This window comes from Bombyx mori, chromosome 23, assembly GCF_030269925.1.
Source record: "Bombyx mori chromosome 23, ASM3026992v2".
Lineage (NCBI taxonomy): Eukaryota > Metazoa > Arthropoda > Insecta > Lepidoptera > Bombycidae > Bombyx > Bombyx mori.
In genome coordinates, this window is record NC_085129.1 from 20146286 (window position 1) to 20165294 (window position 19009).

The 19009-nt window shown below is 41.4% G+C and overlaps 1 protein-coding gene and 1 long non-coding RNA gene across 14 annotated transcripts in view; one reads left to right on the forward strand and one right to left on the reverse strand.

The window, feature by feature from the left end:
* The window catches only part of LOC101746620 (mitogen-activated protein kinase-binding protein 1), a 116604-nt gene that overhangs the window by 72043 nt on the left and 25552 nt on the right, over positions 1–19009 (forward strand). For 9 of the 13 annotated variants that reach the window (XM_038019488.2, XM_062675408.1, XM_038019489.2 and 6 more), the window contains 15 exons: positions 693–803; positions 2552–2734; positions 3473–3633; positions 4604–4739; positions 5279–5425; positions 5845–5960; positions 6415–6619; positions 7353–7487; positions 8244–8348; positions 8857–8946; positions 11163–11293; positions 11376–11504; positions 15305–15415; positions 16101–16225; positions 17412–17509. In XM_038019488.2, coding sequence (XP_037875416.1) covers positions 693–803; positions 2552–2734; positions 3473–3633; positions 4604–4739; positions 5279–5425; positions 5845–5960; positions 6415–6619; positions 7353–7487; positions 8244–8348; positions 8857–8946; positions 11163–11293; positions 11376–11504; positions 15305–15415; positions 16101–16225; positions 17412–17509 — 1983 coding nt within the window. The remainder of the gene's footprint in view (positions 1–692; positions 804–2551; positions 2735–3472; positions 3634–4603; positions 4740–5278; positions 5426–5844; positions 5961–6414; positions 6620–7352; positions 7488–8243; positions 8349–8856; positions 8947–11162; positions 11294–11375; positions 11505–15304; positions 15416–16100; positions 16226–17411; positions 17510–19009) is intronic. The other 4 variants (XM_062675405.1, XM_062675411.1, XM_062675415.1 and 1 more) reach the window with 1 other exon arrangement.
* LOC134201151 (uncharacterized) lies at positions 12697–14448 on the reverse strand. The gene is made up of 2 exons (XR_009976356.1): positions 13552–14448; positions 12697–13269 (listed from the first exon to the last, which is right to left on the reverse strand). It is a non-coding gene; the product is annotated as an uncharacterized LOC134201151 (long non-coding RNA).

The window sequence follows — 19009 nt, forward strand, 5'->3', positions numbered from 1 at the left end:
ATTACATTATGCACTATGAGCACACAATGTATGGGAATAATCGAGATGTCATTGCTTATTTTTTATGTATATAACAAAATAGATACAGGCATGATTTTTTTTTGCTTAGGTGGCTGGACGAGCTCATAGCCCACATGGTTTTAAGTGGTTACTGGAGCCCATAGACATTAAAACGTAAATGCGTCACCCACCTTGAGATATAAGTATTAAGGTCTCAAGTATAGTTACATAGATTGTCCTTCAAACCGAAAAGCATTACTGCTTCACGGCAGAAATAGGCAGGGTGGTGGTACCTATCCGTGCGGACTTACAAGAGGTCCTCCCCCCAGTTAAGATGATTCATTCAGAAAAATTACTCTCGTTTTTGCCCTGCTTCTAGTCTCATATAACGCGGTTTCGCACAACACGAGTCTTTGTAGGAACGTATCTACCGTGTTATAGGAGAGTTGCCTGTATCCATAATACTGTCAAGAGACTGCATCGTGCCAGAAATAGTCAGGGGGTGCACGGTACGACGTCAGACTTTTTTATGACGCTTCGTTTAGCGGGTAGGGTCGTGAAAACATCCTTGGGCCCAGTCGCGGACTAATCCCACAAAACCCGCGCCCTTCCTAGGCATGGGACTTCGTAGGAGGTTCTTCCCCTGGACCGAAAAAAAGGGGTAGTTAGTGACGCGACCTTCTGGTTTCCAGGTGTCGTCTCGCGTGAAGGCCGTCAGCTTCGCGGAGAACGGCAACTACTTCGTCACGGTCGGCTTCAGGCACGTCAAGTTCTGGTACCTGGAATATTCGAGAAACGCTAAAGTGAGTTTTGTTGGTTGAGCGCTTTTGGCTTGCTGGTCTTCACATAAAAGTTTTTTTTTGTCGGAGCAAGTAGCCCTTTCGGAATTTGGACGTGGAGTGGACTAAAGCTTATCCGAGAGTGGATGGAGTAATGCTGAATGGATTGCATGGGATCGAAAGACACGCCTAAATAGCATTTCGTCGCTGTCAAACCAAAATCTTCAATGTGCAAAAATTCTATTTTGAATTAACGAGTAAAAACATGTTCGTATAAAATTTTGTATGAAGATGAATTTTTAAGAACCATATCAAATGAAAGCTATAGATAAATATTAAAGCTATAGACATATAACAGTTTTTTTTATACGGTAGATAGGGCTGTGAACTATACGAAAAGGTCAAAAAGTAAAAAAAAAAACTCAAAAAGTGCACATAGCAGATTTTGATTTGACAACGACGATTTAACCCTAGCATGCTTAGGGTATAACAGAGCGAATTTATATTATAGAATCACTCGATTCAATTCACTAATATATTAGCGATTGAACTCTAGACATGGAGGGTAGAGATAAGGAGCGCAATCTTGTATAGAGGACAAGTTTAAAAAGTGTCCGTCTGTAAAAAGCAAGTTGGTGTTGGAAGTCTCACCGAAATAGCGCTAGTGGAAATAATAGCGAAATAGCGGAAGTGGAAATTATATGAATATAGCAGTTTCAAGCAGAGCGAAGTCTGGCCGAGTTGATAAATTGTAATCATTTCCGTGACTTGTGTAATTAAAAAAATATGCAATATTTAAAATCTTTACTGTTAATTATTATTTACGTAGGAATTGTTTCTTTTCTTCTTAATTTAGTATCCTACTGTAATAGTTTATGGGGCTGTTGTTAAAATACTTCCACTTGCTACTGTGGCGCCATCTAGTTGGCTCGTTTTTAGCGGACACTTTTATACACTAAGATGGTGCTTCTTACTTCTATCCTCCATGTCTCTAGATACAACATGTTGCGGAAATACAGCATGCTGTTTTTTCTTCGAATTCTCAATTATTATTTCATTTGGTAAAAGTTTTTTAAAGCTGTTGAAGATTAAACGAGCTTGCTATCCACTGGATGGTAAGTGGTTATCACCGCCCGTGGACTCCAGCAATAGGCCAAAATTAGGTCACCGACCTCGTCGAAAAATAAAGGATGTGTAAAAAAATATGAAATGGAAAATGTGATTTTGTGCTTAAGTATAGTTTTTTTGTTAGCATTTTTTTATCGCTTAGACGAGTGAACAAGCTCACGGTGCGCCTGGTGTTAAATGATACCATAGCCCATAGACATCAAGCCCATAGACACGAACATGTGGTCAAAATTTTAATTTGGTATAATGGGCGGTAGTACCTACCCTTGCGGGTGCTCAAGAGGTCCTACCACAAGTAAATACGCATATTAAGATTTGGCAGATTTTGATATTTGTTAAACGATGTTATTCCTTCACCGTGGAAGTAAACCAAACTTTTTCAAGAACGTATTTCATCAGTACAATTGTGTAGCTGCTTGCGGGATTCCAACCCGGCATGCTCTCATCCCTCGATACGAATGCACCGGCCGTCTTTTCCTTTAGGCCGTGACCCTCTCTCTCTACCTCTCTCTCGTTCCGCCCTCTCTCTTTCTCTCTACCTCCCTCTCGCTCTCTCTCTCTCTCTCTCTTTCTCTTTCTCTCTAGCTAATTGTTTAGTTATGAACGAAAAATACTCGTGTAACTTTAACAATTCTGCTGTTCAGTTCAAAGAGCCGGTTCCGTTGATGGGCAGATCAGCGATACTGGGCGAGCAGAAGGACAATGAGTTCTGCGACGTGGTCTGCGGCCGGGGCGAGTCCGCGGACAGCACCTACGCGATCACGAGGGGCGGCCTGCTCTGCGAGTTCAACAGCAGACGGTTGCTGGACAAGTGGGTCGAGCTCAGGGTGAGTCATCCCTCACTTCCAGAAATAGAGTGGGCTATAGAAATACTTGGTTTATTTTTAATACGTGTGGCAGTGTGGTGTCGAGGTAGAGTAGCATCATGTTATCTCTTCTTGTGAGTGTCGTGAGGGGGCTAAGGAATCTTGAGAATGGGTAGAGGCTTAGCTCTGCCCCTGGCATTGCTGACGTCAATGAGCGACGGTAACCACTCACCATCAGATGGGCCGTATGCTCGTCTTCCTATAGGACAATAAAAAAGCGCATTGCGACCACCAACCAATATTTACCGGTGGCAGTATTGTAAATGATGATATGACCGCCCCCCCATTTCTGCCGCAAAGCAATCATGCATTCAGATTAGTGGGTTGGTAATGGACATAGACCTCAAGTTTAAAAGTAATCGCGGTCACGTGATGACGTTACACGATTCCAGGGGCGTCACATGCGATAGTTTTTATTTGTCTTTATAGCTTAGGTGTGTGGAAGAGTTCAGGGCCCACCTGGTATTTATTGGGTACCGGAGCCCATAGACATCTACAACATAAATGCCGCCATTCACCTTGAGATATGAGTTCTAAGGTCTCAGTTTTATAGTACAACGGCTGCCCCAGCCTTCAAACCGAAACGCATTACTGCTGCACGGCAGAAATAGGCGGGGTGGTGGTACTTACCCGTGCGGACTCACAAGAGGTCCTACCACCAGCAAAAGAGTCATATAACGGTCTCTCCGTCGGCTCCAGACGCAGTCCGCCAACTGTATGGCGGTGGGCGCTAATTTCATATTCGTCGGCTGCGCCGAGGGCATAGTTCGGTGCTTCGCCCCCGACACGCTCCAGTACATCACGACGCTGCCGAGGACGCACTACCTCGGCGTCGACGTGGCGCAGGGCACCAACATCAGGTGAATATTGCCAGTTCCATCAACTGTTGTACTGCTGAGATATACATACATATATACGTATAGATACTAACTGGCATCCGCGGCTGGGACCGTCAAGGATTTGTGCTTGGTGCGAGCTTTTTAACGTTTTCGATAGCGTAAAAGTTAACTCAAATTTATATGTAGCCGGAACGTTTGCCTACGTTTGCCGCTGTTCCATCTCCATACAAATTTGAGTTAACCTTTCCGATATCAAGAACGTTAAAAAACTCGCACTAAGCACACTGAATTGGCGATTTATCGTTTAACACTTTAGATCCTATTACCATGTGAACTTGATTACTCCAGTCAATAAAAACTACCAGACCTCATGAATACTGTTGGTTCGTTTGATGCCAAATGACACGTGATTGGCGAGAAGTAGTTTTGACTTAACAATTTGACGGTAGTCACAAAAAAATAGTACGAAAACGTTGATAAAATTGGAATATATGCGAGACTGAACCGCGAAGTCATTTCGAGGCGGTATGTCCGTATAATAATGATTATTCTATTGCCTTTTTTATCCCTACTTATACGCTGGTAGCATGGTAGACTGATAAGTTTGCAAACATGAACCCCAGCAAGAGCAGTGCTTCGCTAAATCTACCGTCGGATCGGAATCGCGACCCACTGAAAAGATCCGGCGATGAACTCAGTGGGCTGTAGCTATGGGTCCAAACTCTCATGTTCGCTGCAGTCGAAGCTTGGGGGACCTGCTAAGCGAGCTAAGCGCGACTGTAGCTACTCACCATCAGGTCGGCTGTGGGCTCACATGCATACAACAGCCTAAAAAAATTACTGAAGCCTCTGACATAACCTTTGCGTCCCTACACCTTATATAGAGGTCTCTCTGTCTGGCAACCTACCCGCGTGGACTCACAAAACGTCCTACCACCAGTAAAAAATGCATGGTGTAAGCTGGTGAGTGTACCGGACCGTCTGCTTGCAGCCACATGTTCTCGCAGCCGCCGCGCGCGCGGTACCCGGACGCGACGGCGCTGGCGTACGACGAGCGCGCCCACCGGCTCACGTGCGTCTACAACGACCACAGTCTGTACGTGTGGGACGTGCGCGACATCCGCCGGGTGAGTGAGCGCACATTGTCCGTGTAACGCCTAACTTACCGATAGCTGTGTCTGTTAAGTGAATTTTTACGGTAATCACAAAAGAAAAATATGAAGGTAAATATTTTACGTTCAATGCGGGTAGTAAGTTTTTAATTTGGCAAAGAGAGAGAAAACTAGAAGCGTGAACAATGTATTGTATGCATATCTTAAGATTTGTTTTGTGGTTTTTATTAACAGTTTTCTAATGCTTAAAGTTTAGAGGTTAAATGTTAAAAGTTATCCCTTGAATGGGAAGGTATTTGAAAATAACTTACCAATTAAAATTAGTTTGGAATTTAAACATAACTCATACGTTTTGTCGTCTAGTGCATTTTCTCAACGTATTACGTCATATGTGGCGAACCGATCTAAATGGACGCACAGTCATCCTTTAAGACAGGCATTAATTTTGACAGTCTAGGGTTGGTACTAATAATTTTGACAGTCTAGGGTTGGCACTATTAATTTTGACTTAGACTTTTTAGTTTGGGTTATAACTTGTCGCCCGTGGGCCGCAGGTGGGCAAGTCGCACTCGGCGCTGTACCACTCGGCGTGCATCTGGGGCGTGGAGGTGTCCGGGGACGGCACGCTGCTGACCTGCTCCAGCGACGACACCGTGCGCATGTGGGGCCTGGAGCCGCGCGCGAGGAACATCTACAGCAATGTGAGTGGACGGCCTCCCGGACCTCTGGGAGGAGACGGTAGAAAGGTTCCACCTCTTAGAGACGGTGGAGAGGACGCTCAAAGATGCCGTTGTTAAAAGCAGCGACCGCGGTCTTCGTGGAAGTTGTACTATCTGCTGTATCGGTCTTCATGGTCAGTGCTGCTGACCTTCGACATGAACAGCTAAGACATCGTTTTTTCTTAGCAAATAATGCGAGCGGTCATCGTCCTATGTGAAAATGCCTCCTGAGCTGGTTTAGTGGACCGTCTTCTTCATGGTCGGTGCTGCTAATCAGTTACCTTCGATATGAAGAGCTTCTAAGGTTAATGTTCTTTCTTAGCAAATGATACGAGCGGACATTGCCTTAAGTGAAAATGCCTCCTAGGCTGGTTTTCTCAAAGAGCCCGTCTGAATTACAGGAGCTGAATAAAATAGTGTACATAGACCCGGAGCTGAAGTTCCTGAAGGACGTGGACCTGACCGCCTCCAGCGAGAAGGACAAGTCCAAGTCGTACGACGACAAGACCGGCGTCAGGTGAGTCGCGCTGCCACGCGCTGACGTTGTGGGCGGACCAGCCAGCGATGCCTGTGTCACAGCTAAGTGATGCAGTTCCTCCCATCCCAGACGACTAATGTGCTGTAAACACGAACACTTAGAATTCTTGTTTCAAGCCAAGTGTTTAATCTGACTTTAATTCTCTTGAGTCGCCTCTTATTTTAAATGACCCTAATGACGTCACTCGTTAGGGCGACGCGGCCTCCTCCTCCTTCTGCGTCGATAATCCTCAATGCTGAGAGTTTTGGCCTCCTTTAATAGCTTTCTCCTAGATTATCCTGCGCCATATCCTCGGCTGTGTGGATAGCAATGTGGACTGAAGTGTTGAAAGTGTGGCCTATCTTGCCTGTTACCGGCAGCTTCTCTCGATTCCCCAAAGAGCTCGGAGCTCGTTCGTGCAGTAGAGGGTAAGGTGGGGCGCGGGTGTCGGCAGGTGCGTGGCGGCGTCCGGGGACGGCGCGCACGTGGCGTGCGGGGACCGCGCCGGCAACGTGTGGGTGGTGTCGGCGGGCGGCGCGCTGCTGCACACGCTGGAGGCGCACGACGCGGAGGTGCTGGCGCTGCAGTACGCCGCGCGCCCGCGCCTGCTCGCCTCCGCCTCGCGGGACCGACTCGTGCACGTCTTCGACGTCGACAAGGTACCGGCGCCGGGGCCCCCTACACGTGACCCCAAGATCAGCGGCGATATCGGGACTCTATGGCGGGAACGCGAGGAGTGAAGTTGTGTGTATTTTTTGATTTTGTCTATTTAGTGTTTCTTTAGATTTAAATGTGTAATCACGGTGGTTTATTAACTGTTTAATATCTGTGAAAGTGAAATTAAATGAAATGATATGTAATGAAATATACTCTCATTAAAATGGTGATCATTCACTGAAACTTTTTCAGTGTACTTTTTGGAGGATCACGAGAAGTTACGTCCAGCGGCTTTGTTTCATTTCCCCACATTTGTGCACTTTCACAGATTTTAAACAGTTAATAAACCGCCGTTATTACACATTTAAACCTGAAGAAACACTAAATAGACAAAATTAAACAATACACAGAACTTCACTCCTCGCGTTCCCGCCAAAAAGTCCAGTGTTTGTTGAGTGTTGTAAGTGTTCTAAGTTCTAATACAGTGTTAACCTGTAATTCGGTAGAATTTTATTTATCCCGAACCCCATCACGTAACCGTACTCTGTCCTTTTCTAGACTAAAATTAAAATTTAATCTTTACTGTTAAAAATTTAATTTTATAAACTGATAGAATACATGTTTGTAAATCGCTCAAAGTATTTTATTATCATTTTCTCAAAATTGTTAGTCGAACCGCTATGTCCCCGCTCGGTCCCCCCGACCCCCCTCATCGTTTCCTCCGTTGTGTCGCAGGGCTACCAGATCCTGCAGACGCTGGACGAGCACTCGTCCTCCATCACGGCGGTGCGCTTCATCGCGTCCGGCTCCGGCCTGCAGATGGTCTCCTGCGGCGCCGACAAGACCATCCTCTTCAGGCAGCTGAAGACCGTGAGTTCTTTGCACTATGACGGACAGCTCGACTTAGAAGCTTTTTATTGTTCAGCCAAAAAACGAGTTCACTGTTCATCTGTGTGCGTAGTGCGAGTTCTTTAACGTTCTCGTTAGCGTAAAAGCTAACTCATATTTGTATGGAGTTGGAATGTTTCTCTACGTTTGCCGCTAGGGCGCTGTAAGCAATTCCTTTTTCTCTGTGCCAGTGTCGAGTTTATAAAAATCTTTAATTACTACATTAAACATACGAATTATGTTATATGGAGCGAAATGCGATGAACTTGTTTTATTTTAGGTGAAATTAAATTAAATGTGATGAGGTGGGACTTATAATAAAGGTTCAGTGAATTTACTGAGACTTCTGTGGATTTTTTGAAACCGTATCTGTCCAGCGATTTTATTTCATTCTCCCATACTCGTGCATTATTATTTTTTGCTTAGACGGGTGGACGAGCTCACAGCCCACCTGATGTTAAGTGGTTACTGGAGCCCATAGATATCTACAACGTAAATGCGCCACCCATCTTGAGATATAAGTTCTAAGGTCTCAAGTACAGTTACAACCGCTGCCCTACCTTTCAAACCGAAACTTACTTACATTAGTGCTTCACGGTAGAAATAGGCAGGGTGGTGGTACCTACCTGCGCGGACTCACAAGAGGTCCTACCACCAGTAAACTTAAACTTACAAACCTCAAGTAACACAGTTCACACACGTTCGCCCTCCGCTGCTCAAGTCCGTGTGCGCCCGCAGGACGGCAGCCGGCAGTTCGCGCGCGGACAGAACGTGTCCGGCCGCACCACGCTCTACGACATGGAGGTGGACGCCGGCGGGCGACACGTGCTCACCGCATGCCAGGTCAGTGACCACACGCGCCTCCGCCCCCACTCCCCCCCCCCCCAGCTCGTGTCAACGACTCGGTCTCAGAGAAAGTGTTTTCAGGTCATCATCGAAGCGTGAGAGATTAACTTACACATGACGGAGAATTGAACTGACTGACTGTGACGTCACTACAGTAACGCTCCCGTGAAAAAACGACAAAGCCCTTCGTATATATATATAGATTACTAGCTATTAGTGGTAGCTCAGCCCGCGTGGTAAGAAAAAAGTGTCTGTCTGTCCCATGGCAGGATTTTTTCAAACAAAATATGTCAATGCGTTCGACGTGAAAGAAGAACCTTTTTTTTTATTGCCCTTTTCGGCAGACGAGCATACGCCCCACCTGCTGGTGAGTGGTTACCATCGCCCATGGACTACAGCAATGCCAGGGGCAGAGCCAAGCCGCTGCCTACCAAAGATTTTTTACAATTTTTTTTTAAAGTTTTACAATTGTAACATGTGTATGGGTGTTGCATGTCCCCACCAGGACCGCAACGTGCGCGTGTACAGCACGGCCAACGGGCGTCACACCAAGACCTTCCGGGGGACCACGGCGGAGGACGGGACCCTCATCAAGGTACGTGCACTCCTCCGGGATACGCGCACTCACGATTGAAGACACGAGCGGATGAAGGAGATATGATACAATTTGTTAATTTTGAGAAAACGGCCAACAAGCTTTTGTTATTTGTACTCTTTCTTCGTACATGACTCCTTCATCACATGCAATTTCTAAAAGTAGCCTTTATATCCGCAGTTTTAAGGTCTAATATGGCCTACAGGCACATAACACCCTCATTCAATATAAAAACTCAAAAATCTTAAAAATGTTACTTAACCTCTTCATCCACCTATGTTTTCAATTCTAATAGCATTACCTAGTCAGGTCATAAATTCTGTCACATGTTTAATGTAAAATAATTGAAACAAGTTTATTCATTATGTAACCATTCATATACCAAAATGAACTTAACAAAACATAGATTCTTATGACACTAAAGTTTATTCAAAATGACCTCCGTGATTTTGAATACAGGCCTTCAGTCTGCGCGGCCAGTCGTCTATCGCAGCACGAACGAGGTCCATGTCAATATCGACGGCTGCCTTAATCAAGGATGTCTTGAGTGACTCCAAATTGAGATCAGGCTTTAAGCACGCCTTTTCCTCCAAGTGTTGCCATATCTTGTAATCTAACGGATTCAAATCTGGACTGGAGGAGGGCCAGTCTTCGTGCCGGATGAAGTCGATTTCACGCGCCGCCAGCCAGTCTTGTGTACTCTTCGCTCTATGAGCTGGTGCCGAATCTTGTTGGAATACCCAGTGCCTGTTATTGAACATGGTATGAGAAACAGGTTCCACAAGGTTCGTCAGGACTGTATTTTGATACACAACTGCATTCGTTTTACACCTTTCTCACAAAAATGTATCTCTGTTAAGCCCCAATAAGAAACTCCCAACCATACCATGAGCGAGGATGGAAAATGACCTCGTTGGACACGCGAAATACGGTTGCTCGCTTCTTCACTACTGTGTGCGTACACCTTATCATTTTGTTTGTTGTAGCTCTCATCTACGGTAAAAAAATTTTCATCCGAAAAAAGAATTTCCCGATATTTTTTTCCCCCGTACCGCTTCAACTAACCGCGGCATCTCTTCAGTCTCAGGTCCATTAGACGAGCATTCAAACGATGTCCTGTTTTTCTTAGATATGCCCGATGCCCTAAGTCTTCATTTAACACCCTTTTCACCGTGGTTCTGCTTAACCCCATCTGAAGGGCCAACTGTTCTGTTTACGTTTGGGATTTCTTTGAATTCGCGCCTTCACAGCTTTTATCACTGCTGGAGTCCTAACAGACCGAGGGCGACCACTTCTTGACCTGTCATCTACACTTAGAGTCTTCATTGTATCGTTTGATGGTACGATAAACGAATCTTTTGGTTATATTCAAAATTTTCAGTATGTTAAAAATTTGAATTGGCGCGTAACCGCAACGATGCAACGCAATAACTGCAACACGGTCTTCTTTAAGCGTCCACTCCATATTTAAAAATGAGTAAAGTTCTAAAAGTTATACATTTTTAGTTTCATGAACAATTCGAAATTCGAATTCAATAAACTTTTTTGTGGCCAGCATTCTAAAAAAAAAGTTTTTACTGTGTGACAATACTTATGACCTGACTAGTTATATTATATTTGATAACATTTATTTCATAGCTAATAATTTTGTTTATTAGTCTTGAAAACGATAAGTATCTACAACATTTAGGTGTGTGTACATCATAGAAATTACATCAAAATGCTTGTTTGCTTGCAAAATGCACAGTGTTTTTGAAGAGAAACTTCTTTAGGCGCGTTGAGAGTAAAATTTAACTCGCCACAGATTCGTTACGGATAGAGAGAGAAGGTACAACTTAGGACGAGTAAGAGTGAGAGAAAAGGCAGAGCGTCTCCCGAATCACTTGACTGTGGAGAGAGAGAAAAAGTGACGGTCGTTTCTCTTATACACGGCATTCCCTATTACAAGAGAAATTTGATTTTTAAGGATGAAAAATGAAGAAAACCACAATACTAGACATACACCGCAAAAGAAGTTCCACTTCTTTCACGTGCACCAAGTTGCAACCATTTTTTTATTGATGAATGAATTCGCAGCCTCGCGTCTGTAGTAATGGAGCCCACGGGCATCGCAACGTAAATAATAGCTTCGGACGTGGTGTTGTACAACAGCTGCGCCCCCCTCCCCCCAAATCAGAAATGATCATTCTAAACTCACAGTGTTGTTCAATACCCAGGTGGCTCTGGACAGCAGCGGGATATATCTGGCGACGTCGAGCACGGACAAGATCTTGAGCGTGTACGACTACTACTCCGGGGAGTGCATGGCGACCATGTACGGGCACTCCGAGATAGTCACCGGCCTCAAGTGAGTCGTAGCGCGCCGTCTCGCTCGCACGCGAGCGCCGCCCCCATCTCCCGTCCCTGTTCAACCCGGCTGTTGTCGCCAGGTTCACTCCGGACTGCCAGCACCTGGTGTCGGGGTCCGGGGACGGCTGCATCTTCGTGTGGAGGGTCCCGCACGACATGGTGGTGACGATGCGGGCGCGACTGGCGCAGCAGGCCATACGACAGGGGAAGTTAGTATACACATTTAGCTCGCACGGGTATCACCCGCTGAGGTTCGGATCTTCTCAGCGGGCCGCAATTCCGATCCGGTGGTAGATTTATTCGAAAAGCAAGCTGCCCTTGATTTAGGTTATGAATTTTTTTTGAAGTGAAACTTCTTTAGAATCGTTGTGATTTTAAACTCGATGAAACGAAAAAATAAGTCCATAGAGACGCAAACACAAATTGTATAGGATTCAGCCGGCGAGAGAATGAGATAGAACCATGGAGTTAATAAGTACCTACAACTGGAGTGCTGTCTAATGCCGAGAAATCGGTCTCGAAAGAGAATACTTTTTGGTCGCGGTGTCCTTGTCTAATGTGGTGACCATATGAAATTTATTTATAGGACAAAATTATACACATGCATCAGTTTTGAATTTACCTTAAGTAATTCAACGGCCGTCTGGTGTAGTGGTAAGTGACATGGTCACTACACAAGGGGGTCGCGGGTTCGAATCCCGCCAAGGGAAGGTATTTGTATGATAAATATAAATGTCTTTTCCAGGGTTATGGATGTATCTTAAATATATGTATTAGTATAATAAAAATCTTACATTTATTTCCGTTATCTGGTACCTGTAACACAAGTTCTTTACGAACTTATCACGGGACTAGTTAACGTGGTGTGATTGTTAGTAAATATTTATTATTATCTATGAGTCCTATTCACTTGAAGAATTCTGTGTAACCCTATGTAAATACAAAACACGTGCTTGCAACGTTTTATTTATGTAAATTCAATTCTAAACATTGCTTCGTCGTCATGGTGACTTTTTTCGACGGTTTTTTTTTGGAAGTTGCTGCCATGTCGAAAATCTAGCACTGAATTTTATTACAAACATCATTACCTCAATTCTATTACTTAAACTTCCTCAAACTCATGTTTAACGTCCGAATACTCAACCGCGACTTAAATATTATGTTGAATTTAATTACGCAATTCCTACTTTAATGTACTGGCTAAGTGGGCCGTGCAAATTAATATTTGACACACTGAGTGAGACATTGCAACACACATGGTCTGCGCGTATCGGGTGCTCTTTTTCTACATTCACATCTTCAATTGATTTAAAATTGCTTGTATTTTTACTTCTGTGCTATTTTCATGACACGTGCATATTAAGTCTACTAGTTACATTTTAGGAAATAAAACGCAATGGGTAATAAAATGAAATGAACTGAAATTCATTTATTTGTTATATGTAGACAATTAAATAACTCTTAAATGACAAGTCAATACACATAACACAATACACATAGTACTTGATCTCTATTTACAAAATATTGGTTATATTATTATTATTAAGTTCAGTTAATTTTTTGTAGTCTTATAATATAACATTTCCTCTATTTTAAGTAAATTCTTTTTTTTCAACGAAATACATAATTTATTTTAATCAATATCAAAGTGGACCATGAGTATCATTAAAATTTCGCAATTTAAATTTCAATTCAATTAAAAATCGCCATTTTTCTTTAATAAATCTAAAATCGACTTTATATTTACAATCACTATTTCGCGACTTTTAAGTTTTTGTTTCAATACCTTAACATCTTGTCGTAATTTTGCTTTTCTCGGGGTATTTTTTATTTCTTGCGTTTGAGTACTTGATTCTTCTTGTTTGACCTTTATATAGAACATTTTCCAGAAATTCCAACGTCATATTTACTAGAAAGAAGATCCTCCTCGTTCGCTTAACGTCAGGCAAATGATATACATGCTTGCGTGCGACGCTATTCAATACAATAAAAAAAGTTCAAAAAATACTACGTGATGGCTCTTATAATATAAAAAATACATTGCAAAATTATAGTTTTCACGATTGTTTTTTCAAATTTAGTATATGACATAGATTAAGTACAATTTACAAGACAAATGGTATTAAATATTATAATGAGAAAAAATATCTCACATTTTAAAAATATATGCTCACACTAGTAAAAATTTATCAATGAATCTGACATATAGAAGGATATTCCACAAACTGGAGAGGATTCTCGCTTAAAACCACTTACATTAAAAGTGTTCACCATGATTACACGGAAACTTTCACGATTTTCGAAAAAAAACAAGCCACAAGCTGTATCAGTGCCATTTTAACTTCGCACTACAAACGTAAATAGACGCCATTTTTCTTTTAATCCATTCATAGCTCTTTTTCGGTGATGCCAACAATTAATCTGGCTTCAACCAAATTCAACATGAAAACCATCAGAAATCTACGTACCTACCATTACATTTTCCATTAAACAGAGTTCTTATTAATATAGAACAATATTTTTTTTGTTAACGAGCTTTATTAATATATGATGTTCTATTAAAAATCAATATATATCATATAATCAATACTTCTTATATAATTTATTTTAAAAAATTGTCATCATCAGAAACTAATTTCACCATAACTTTGTACGTTTATTTTGAACCAATTTAATTTTTGACATTGATGGAAATTCTAAATTGTCGCAACATTTTCTAGTTAAGTTTAAGTCACATCGTTTAAAAAATATGTATTTAGATATATTATTGTCATAAAATGTTTAAAATCCTGTAAAGTGGATTGATTTTAACCTTTTCGATAATTTTCAACAACGCCCAAGCTACTAAAAAATCCACTAACCACTAAAAGCCATTTTTGATAACTAAGACGGGGGTCCAAATTCCGAGATTTTATGGAAAATCCCCTAAGCTAGCAACACTGCTTTTTGTTTGTAAAATGTGCGAGAGGGACACCACCACTTAATAATCATTCTCTTTTCAGACCGTTTTTCCTTACATCTTTTGCTATTTAAAAATAAACTTTAAGCCATAGAGATAAAGTATATTTTTAGTTTTTATGTCAAACGAAGTAAGCACTCCAGTTAGAATAGTAACTCTATGGATAGAACACATTAGACGTTCTCAGTGTAGTGTTTTTTTAATACAGCGCCATCTATGGGATTTTTTAATACTAACGTGTGTATGAAACCTCTTGTAGTGAATTTTAATTTAGGATTATACGTGAAGTTAAAATATCAATTCACAAAGGGCGCTACCTCATACTATAAAAGATGATTTACAATTATTTAATAATCACAAAATTTTACATATACTTAGACAATTAGGATAATTGTATTTTAATTTTTGAAGGTTTCACTTGTACCACGTGTGAATTGCACACATGTATTTTTTTTAATACGCTTTTATTAGCTTCAGACTTATGTATGTATGTATGTTAGTATGTAACGGAATCTTTGAACATGATTTTGACTCCCTTCAAAACATCGAATTAACTCGAAAGTTGGCATACTTATTAAGGACCGATGACAATATAATATTTAAAAAAATAATTGAAAAAAAAATTAAACTCAACTAAAAAATGAAAATGAAATAATAATTTAAACAAAAAAAATACGCTTTTATAGAAAATCCAACTAACTCTTTAGGATATTATTAAAATAATCCGTTTAATACTAAGCACCCCATTTTTTTTTAAAAATAAAATCATTTTTTCTTACGCTATTTTTAATTCAAATTTGTTAAGATTTATTTTTTCTTTCGGTTGGATTTTCTATAAAAGTGTATTTTGTTAGTTAAATAAAAATATTATTTGTTATTTATTTATTAGGCACACTATACTCATAAAAAGTTAAAAAGATTCATAAAAAATAGCACCAAGTAAAAAAAAACAAAAGTTTACGCAAATTAATTCAATTTCGAATATTTTTGGAAATTGTACGTTTTTAATGCGAAAAAGCGATGTAATCAGGATTTGTTTGTTCGTCACAGGAAAGTAGGTACGGTCAGCAACGGCACGTCGGGGCTGGAGAGCGAGGGGGAGTCGCAGTGGGGCTCGCCGCCGCGGGAACACTTCGCGCCGCCCCGCGTGCCCGACTACACGTGAGTGAATCCACGAATGATCTAACGAAGCGTGAAGTCGTCGTGGCCTAAATGATAAGACGTCCGGTGCATTCGTATGTAGCGATGCACCGGAGTTCGAATCCCGCAGCCGGGTACCAATTTTTCTAATGAAATACGTATTCAACAAATGTTCACGATTGACTTCCACGGTGAAGGAATAACACCGTGTAACAAAAATCAAACCCTATAGATATACGACAAAGGCAAGATCTTCCACCGAGCGGGTGATATTGCTCGGTAAAATGACGGTCCGAATGTTGTTGTTCGGAACTTGTATATATGCAAGCTTATCTTGAAAATGTCGTAAGCGAGATTCAGGCAACTGTCAAATATCTTGCATTGTATGATAGCTACCGCCACAATCCCGCTAAATTGATTTGTGTAATTACTGGTAGTAGGATCTCTTGTGAGTCCGCGCGGCTAGGTACCACCACCCCGCCTATTTCTGCCGTGAAGCCGTAATACGTTTTGGCTTGAAGGGGGAGGCTGTTGTTGTAACTATACTTGAGACCTTAGAACTTATATCTCGAGGTGGCGCATCTACGTTGTAGATGTCTATGGGCTCCGGTAACCACTTAACACCAGGTGGACCGTAAGCTCGTCCACTCTTCTAAGCAATAAAAAAAACGAAGATTATATTTTGTTATAAAATTGTTATTTTCAGTCTCCGCATAGGGCGGCTCCCGTCGTGGGCCAAGAAGAGCTTAGGGGACGACTTGGCGGCCCCCGAGAGCCCGGCGCCGGAGCCCCCCGCGCGGGGCAAGTGGGCCACCAGGATACACCCGGCAGGTGGGTGCCGCAAGCAAATATTACATACATACATTACGTATTTGAATAGTAAAAAAACATCTTTTTATATCTTGCAACCAATAATTAACAATTATTCTTCTAATACATACAACATACAATTTATAACATTTTTGGTTACTATTGTTACAATTTTTTTTAGTATTACTTATTTGCTAGAACCTCTCCTCGACTGAAGGCCTCCTTCAACGAATACCAATGTTCACGATTTCAAAAGAATTATCGAGAATATTCCACACATTTCGAGTATTGTGTTTCCGCTATCTGACAAAAGATGGAGTTGTACTTCTCGAGCGCTCTAGATGCTACTACATCCTTTGATGTTCGTTTGACTATTCGGCGATAGATGGCGTTACTGTTACCGGCGTAACAATATTTAAAAACAATTTATTGCCATATTGCTTTTAAATATTTCTTTCATACTCCAGTATTTATTCCAAGTGTTTTGTATTCTTCGTTCTACTTCTAACTCATTATTTTTGCTATTCTACCCTATTTGTTTACCCAAGTAAATGTATGTATGTATGTATGTAATATATTTATTCGTAAAAAGTTACACTTACATTCAAAACATGCCCCGCAAAACTGCTTTCGCAGTTTGACTGCAGGTCATGGTATTTATCTGTATAAGCATTCTTCGTCGTTTAAGAATGTGTAAAGGTTTGGTTTATTTTGATATTTGCGTTCTAAGACTCAGTTCTATGATACAACCCCCCACCCTTCAAACTGGAACGCATTACTGCTTCGCGGCAGATACTTTTACTGGTAGTAGGACGTCTTGTGAGTCCGCACGAGTAGGTACCGCCGTCCTGTCTATTTCTGCCGTGAAGTTGTAATGCGTTTCGGTTTGCAGGGCGGGGCAGCCGTTGTAACTATACTTGAGACCTTAGAACTTATATCTCAAGGTGGGTGGCGCATTTACGTTGTGGATGTCTATGAGCTCCGGAAACCACTTAACAATCAGGTGGCCTGTGAGCTCGTCCACCCATCTAAGCAATCATAAAAAAAATAGAGACGTCCTACCGCCAGTAAAAATGGAGAAGCTAAAATATCAACATAACATCGACTCCCTCTCTGTGCCTCAACTTCTATTCTCTTCCCCATCACTCTATCTACTATCATCATTGTTTGCTGACCAATACGTTATCTTCTGTAATTCCTCTAACAGAGAAACGTGTTGATTCAGACGGGTCCAAGGACAGCTCCCTCGACAGTGGTACCGACACAAGGTTCATTGAGAAGAGAAAAGAGAACCAATCGAAACAGGTGAGTGTAGATGTATGTCTATTTACAAAAAAAATATATGTCTTTTATCTTAAATAATTTGTTTTAATTGGAATATATTTTTTAAATCATCTTTAAAAGGCATTAGAAATAAATTAATTTTGATTTTTTATATCGACGGATCCTATTTGGTTTAAGCGACATTTTTGTAACTTTACAGGAAAGTTAAATGAAGTTTAAAATTTAGAAAAAATATCATAACAAAAAAAACCATTCAGTTATTTGAATGGAGTTAACTTAATTGAAGTTCAATTAAAAACATCGAATTATTGGTGCTAATATCAAATAAAACTGACCTTTAATTACAAAGATAAATGTCGCGTGTTAAGCGAATTGTCGCTTGAACCAAATAACCTTTCATCCCTGCGAGATGGTCTTCAGTTGTGTCCTAATCTAATTGTATTTTAGCGGCGCACGAATTAAATTACGCATTTTCAATGAATAAAAAATATATTCCGATCCGTAAAAAAACTGTATGTATATAACACGTTATTTTTTGTCCTTGTCGCTCACGCTGGTTGTGGTTGGTGATTGTAATTGTCTTATATGTAAATATATATATACATACTATACATGTACATATTTTATATTTTTTTTATTTTTTATTATCTTAAACCAATTGCAGTATGGTGGCGAATTATTCAAACTGATTTGAAAACTAGAGATTTGAAGTATTTTAAATGCATTGCGGTGATTTTCCTGCGAGATCGAATCAGGATTGGGGAGATTCGCAGAAGAACCAAGGGATAGCTGACATAGCTCGAAGGACTGTGAGGTGGAAACGGGCAGGGCACATTAGTACTGGAGAAGGAACCGCGTACTGGAGGATGTAGCGTGGGTCTCTCGCGAGGGGGACTGGTGATCTCCTGAAAACGATGCGGAGCACGTAGGGTCTATTATTATGGCGAACCTTGGGGGGAAACCTACGTCCAGCAGTATAGGGCTGATGATGATGCCCATAGACACAACTCACTGAGTTTCTCGCCGGATCTTCTCAGGGGGTCGCGATTCCGATCCGATGGTAGATCCAGCGAAGCACTGCTCTTGCTAGAGTTAGTTAGCAAATTCTCTCAGGTTGAGCCCGTGAGCACACCTACCCATCTGCCAGAAGCTGGCATAACCCCTTAGGCTACCAGAGAATAGGTGGGAAAAAGATGGTCACGACTAAACTGCCAGCGCCGTGACTACAGGTGGACTCTAGGGTAATAACGACAATACAACGAAGCTCAAAATTGTGTTTCGAAATTTTAAAACAATTTGAGAGATATTAATACACATAACATTACTACCTGTAACGCGTTCAAAACGCTCCATCTTGTGATAAAGACTGAATATCGAATCACGGATCATACATTCTCGTAAAATAGAAAATATCTTTGCGTTTCTATAGTTTTTTCTGTTTGTGTCTTCACTAGTCTCTTAAAATATTAGTACTTATTAAATATCTTACAACACCATCAAATATTTCAATTGGTTTAAGAC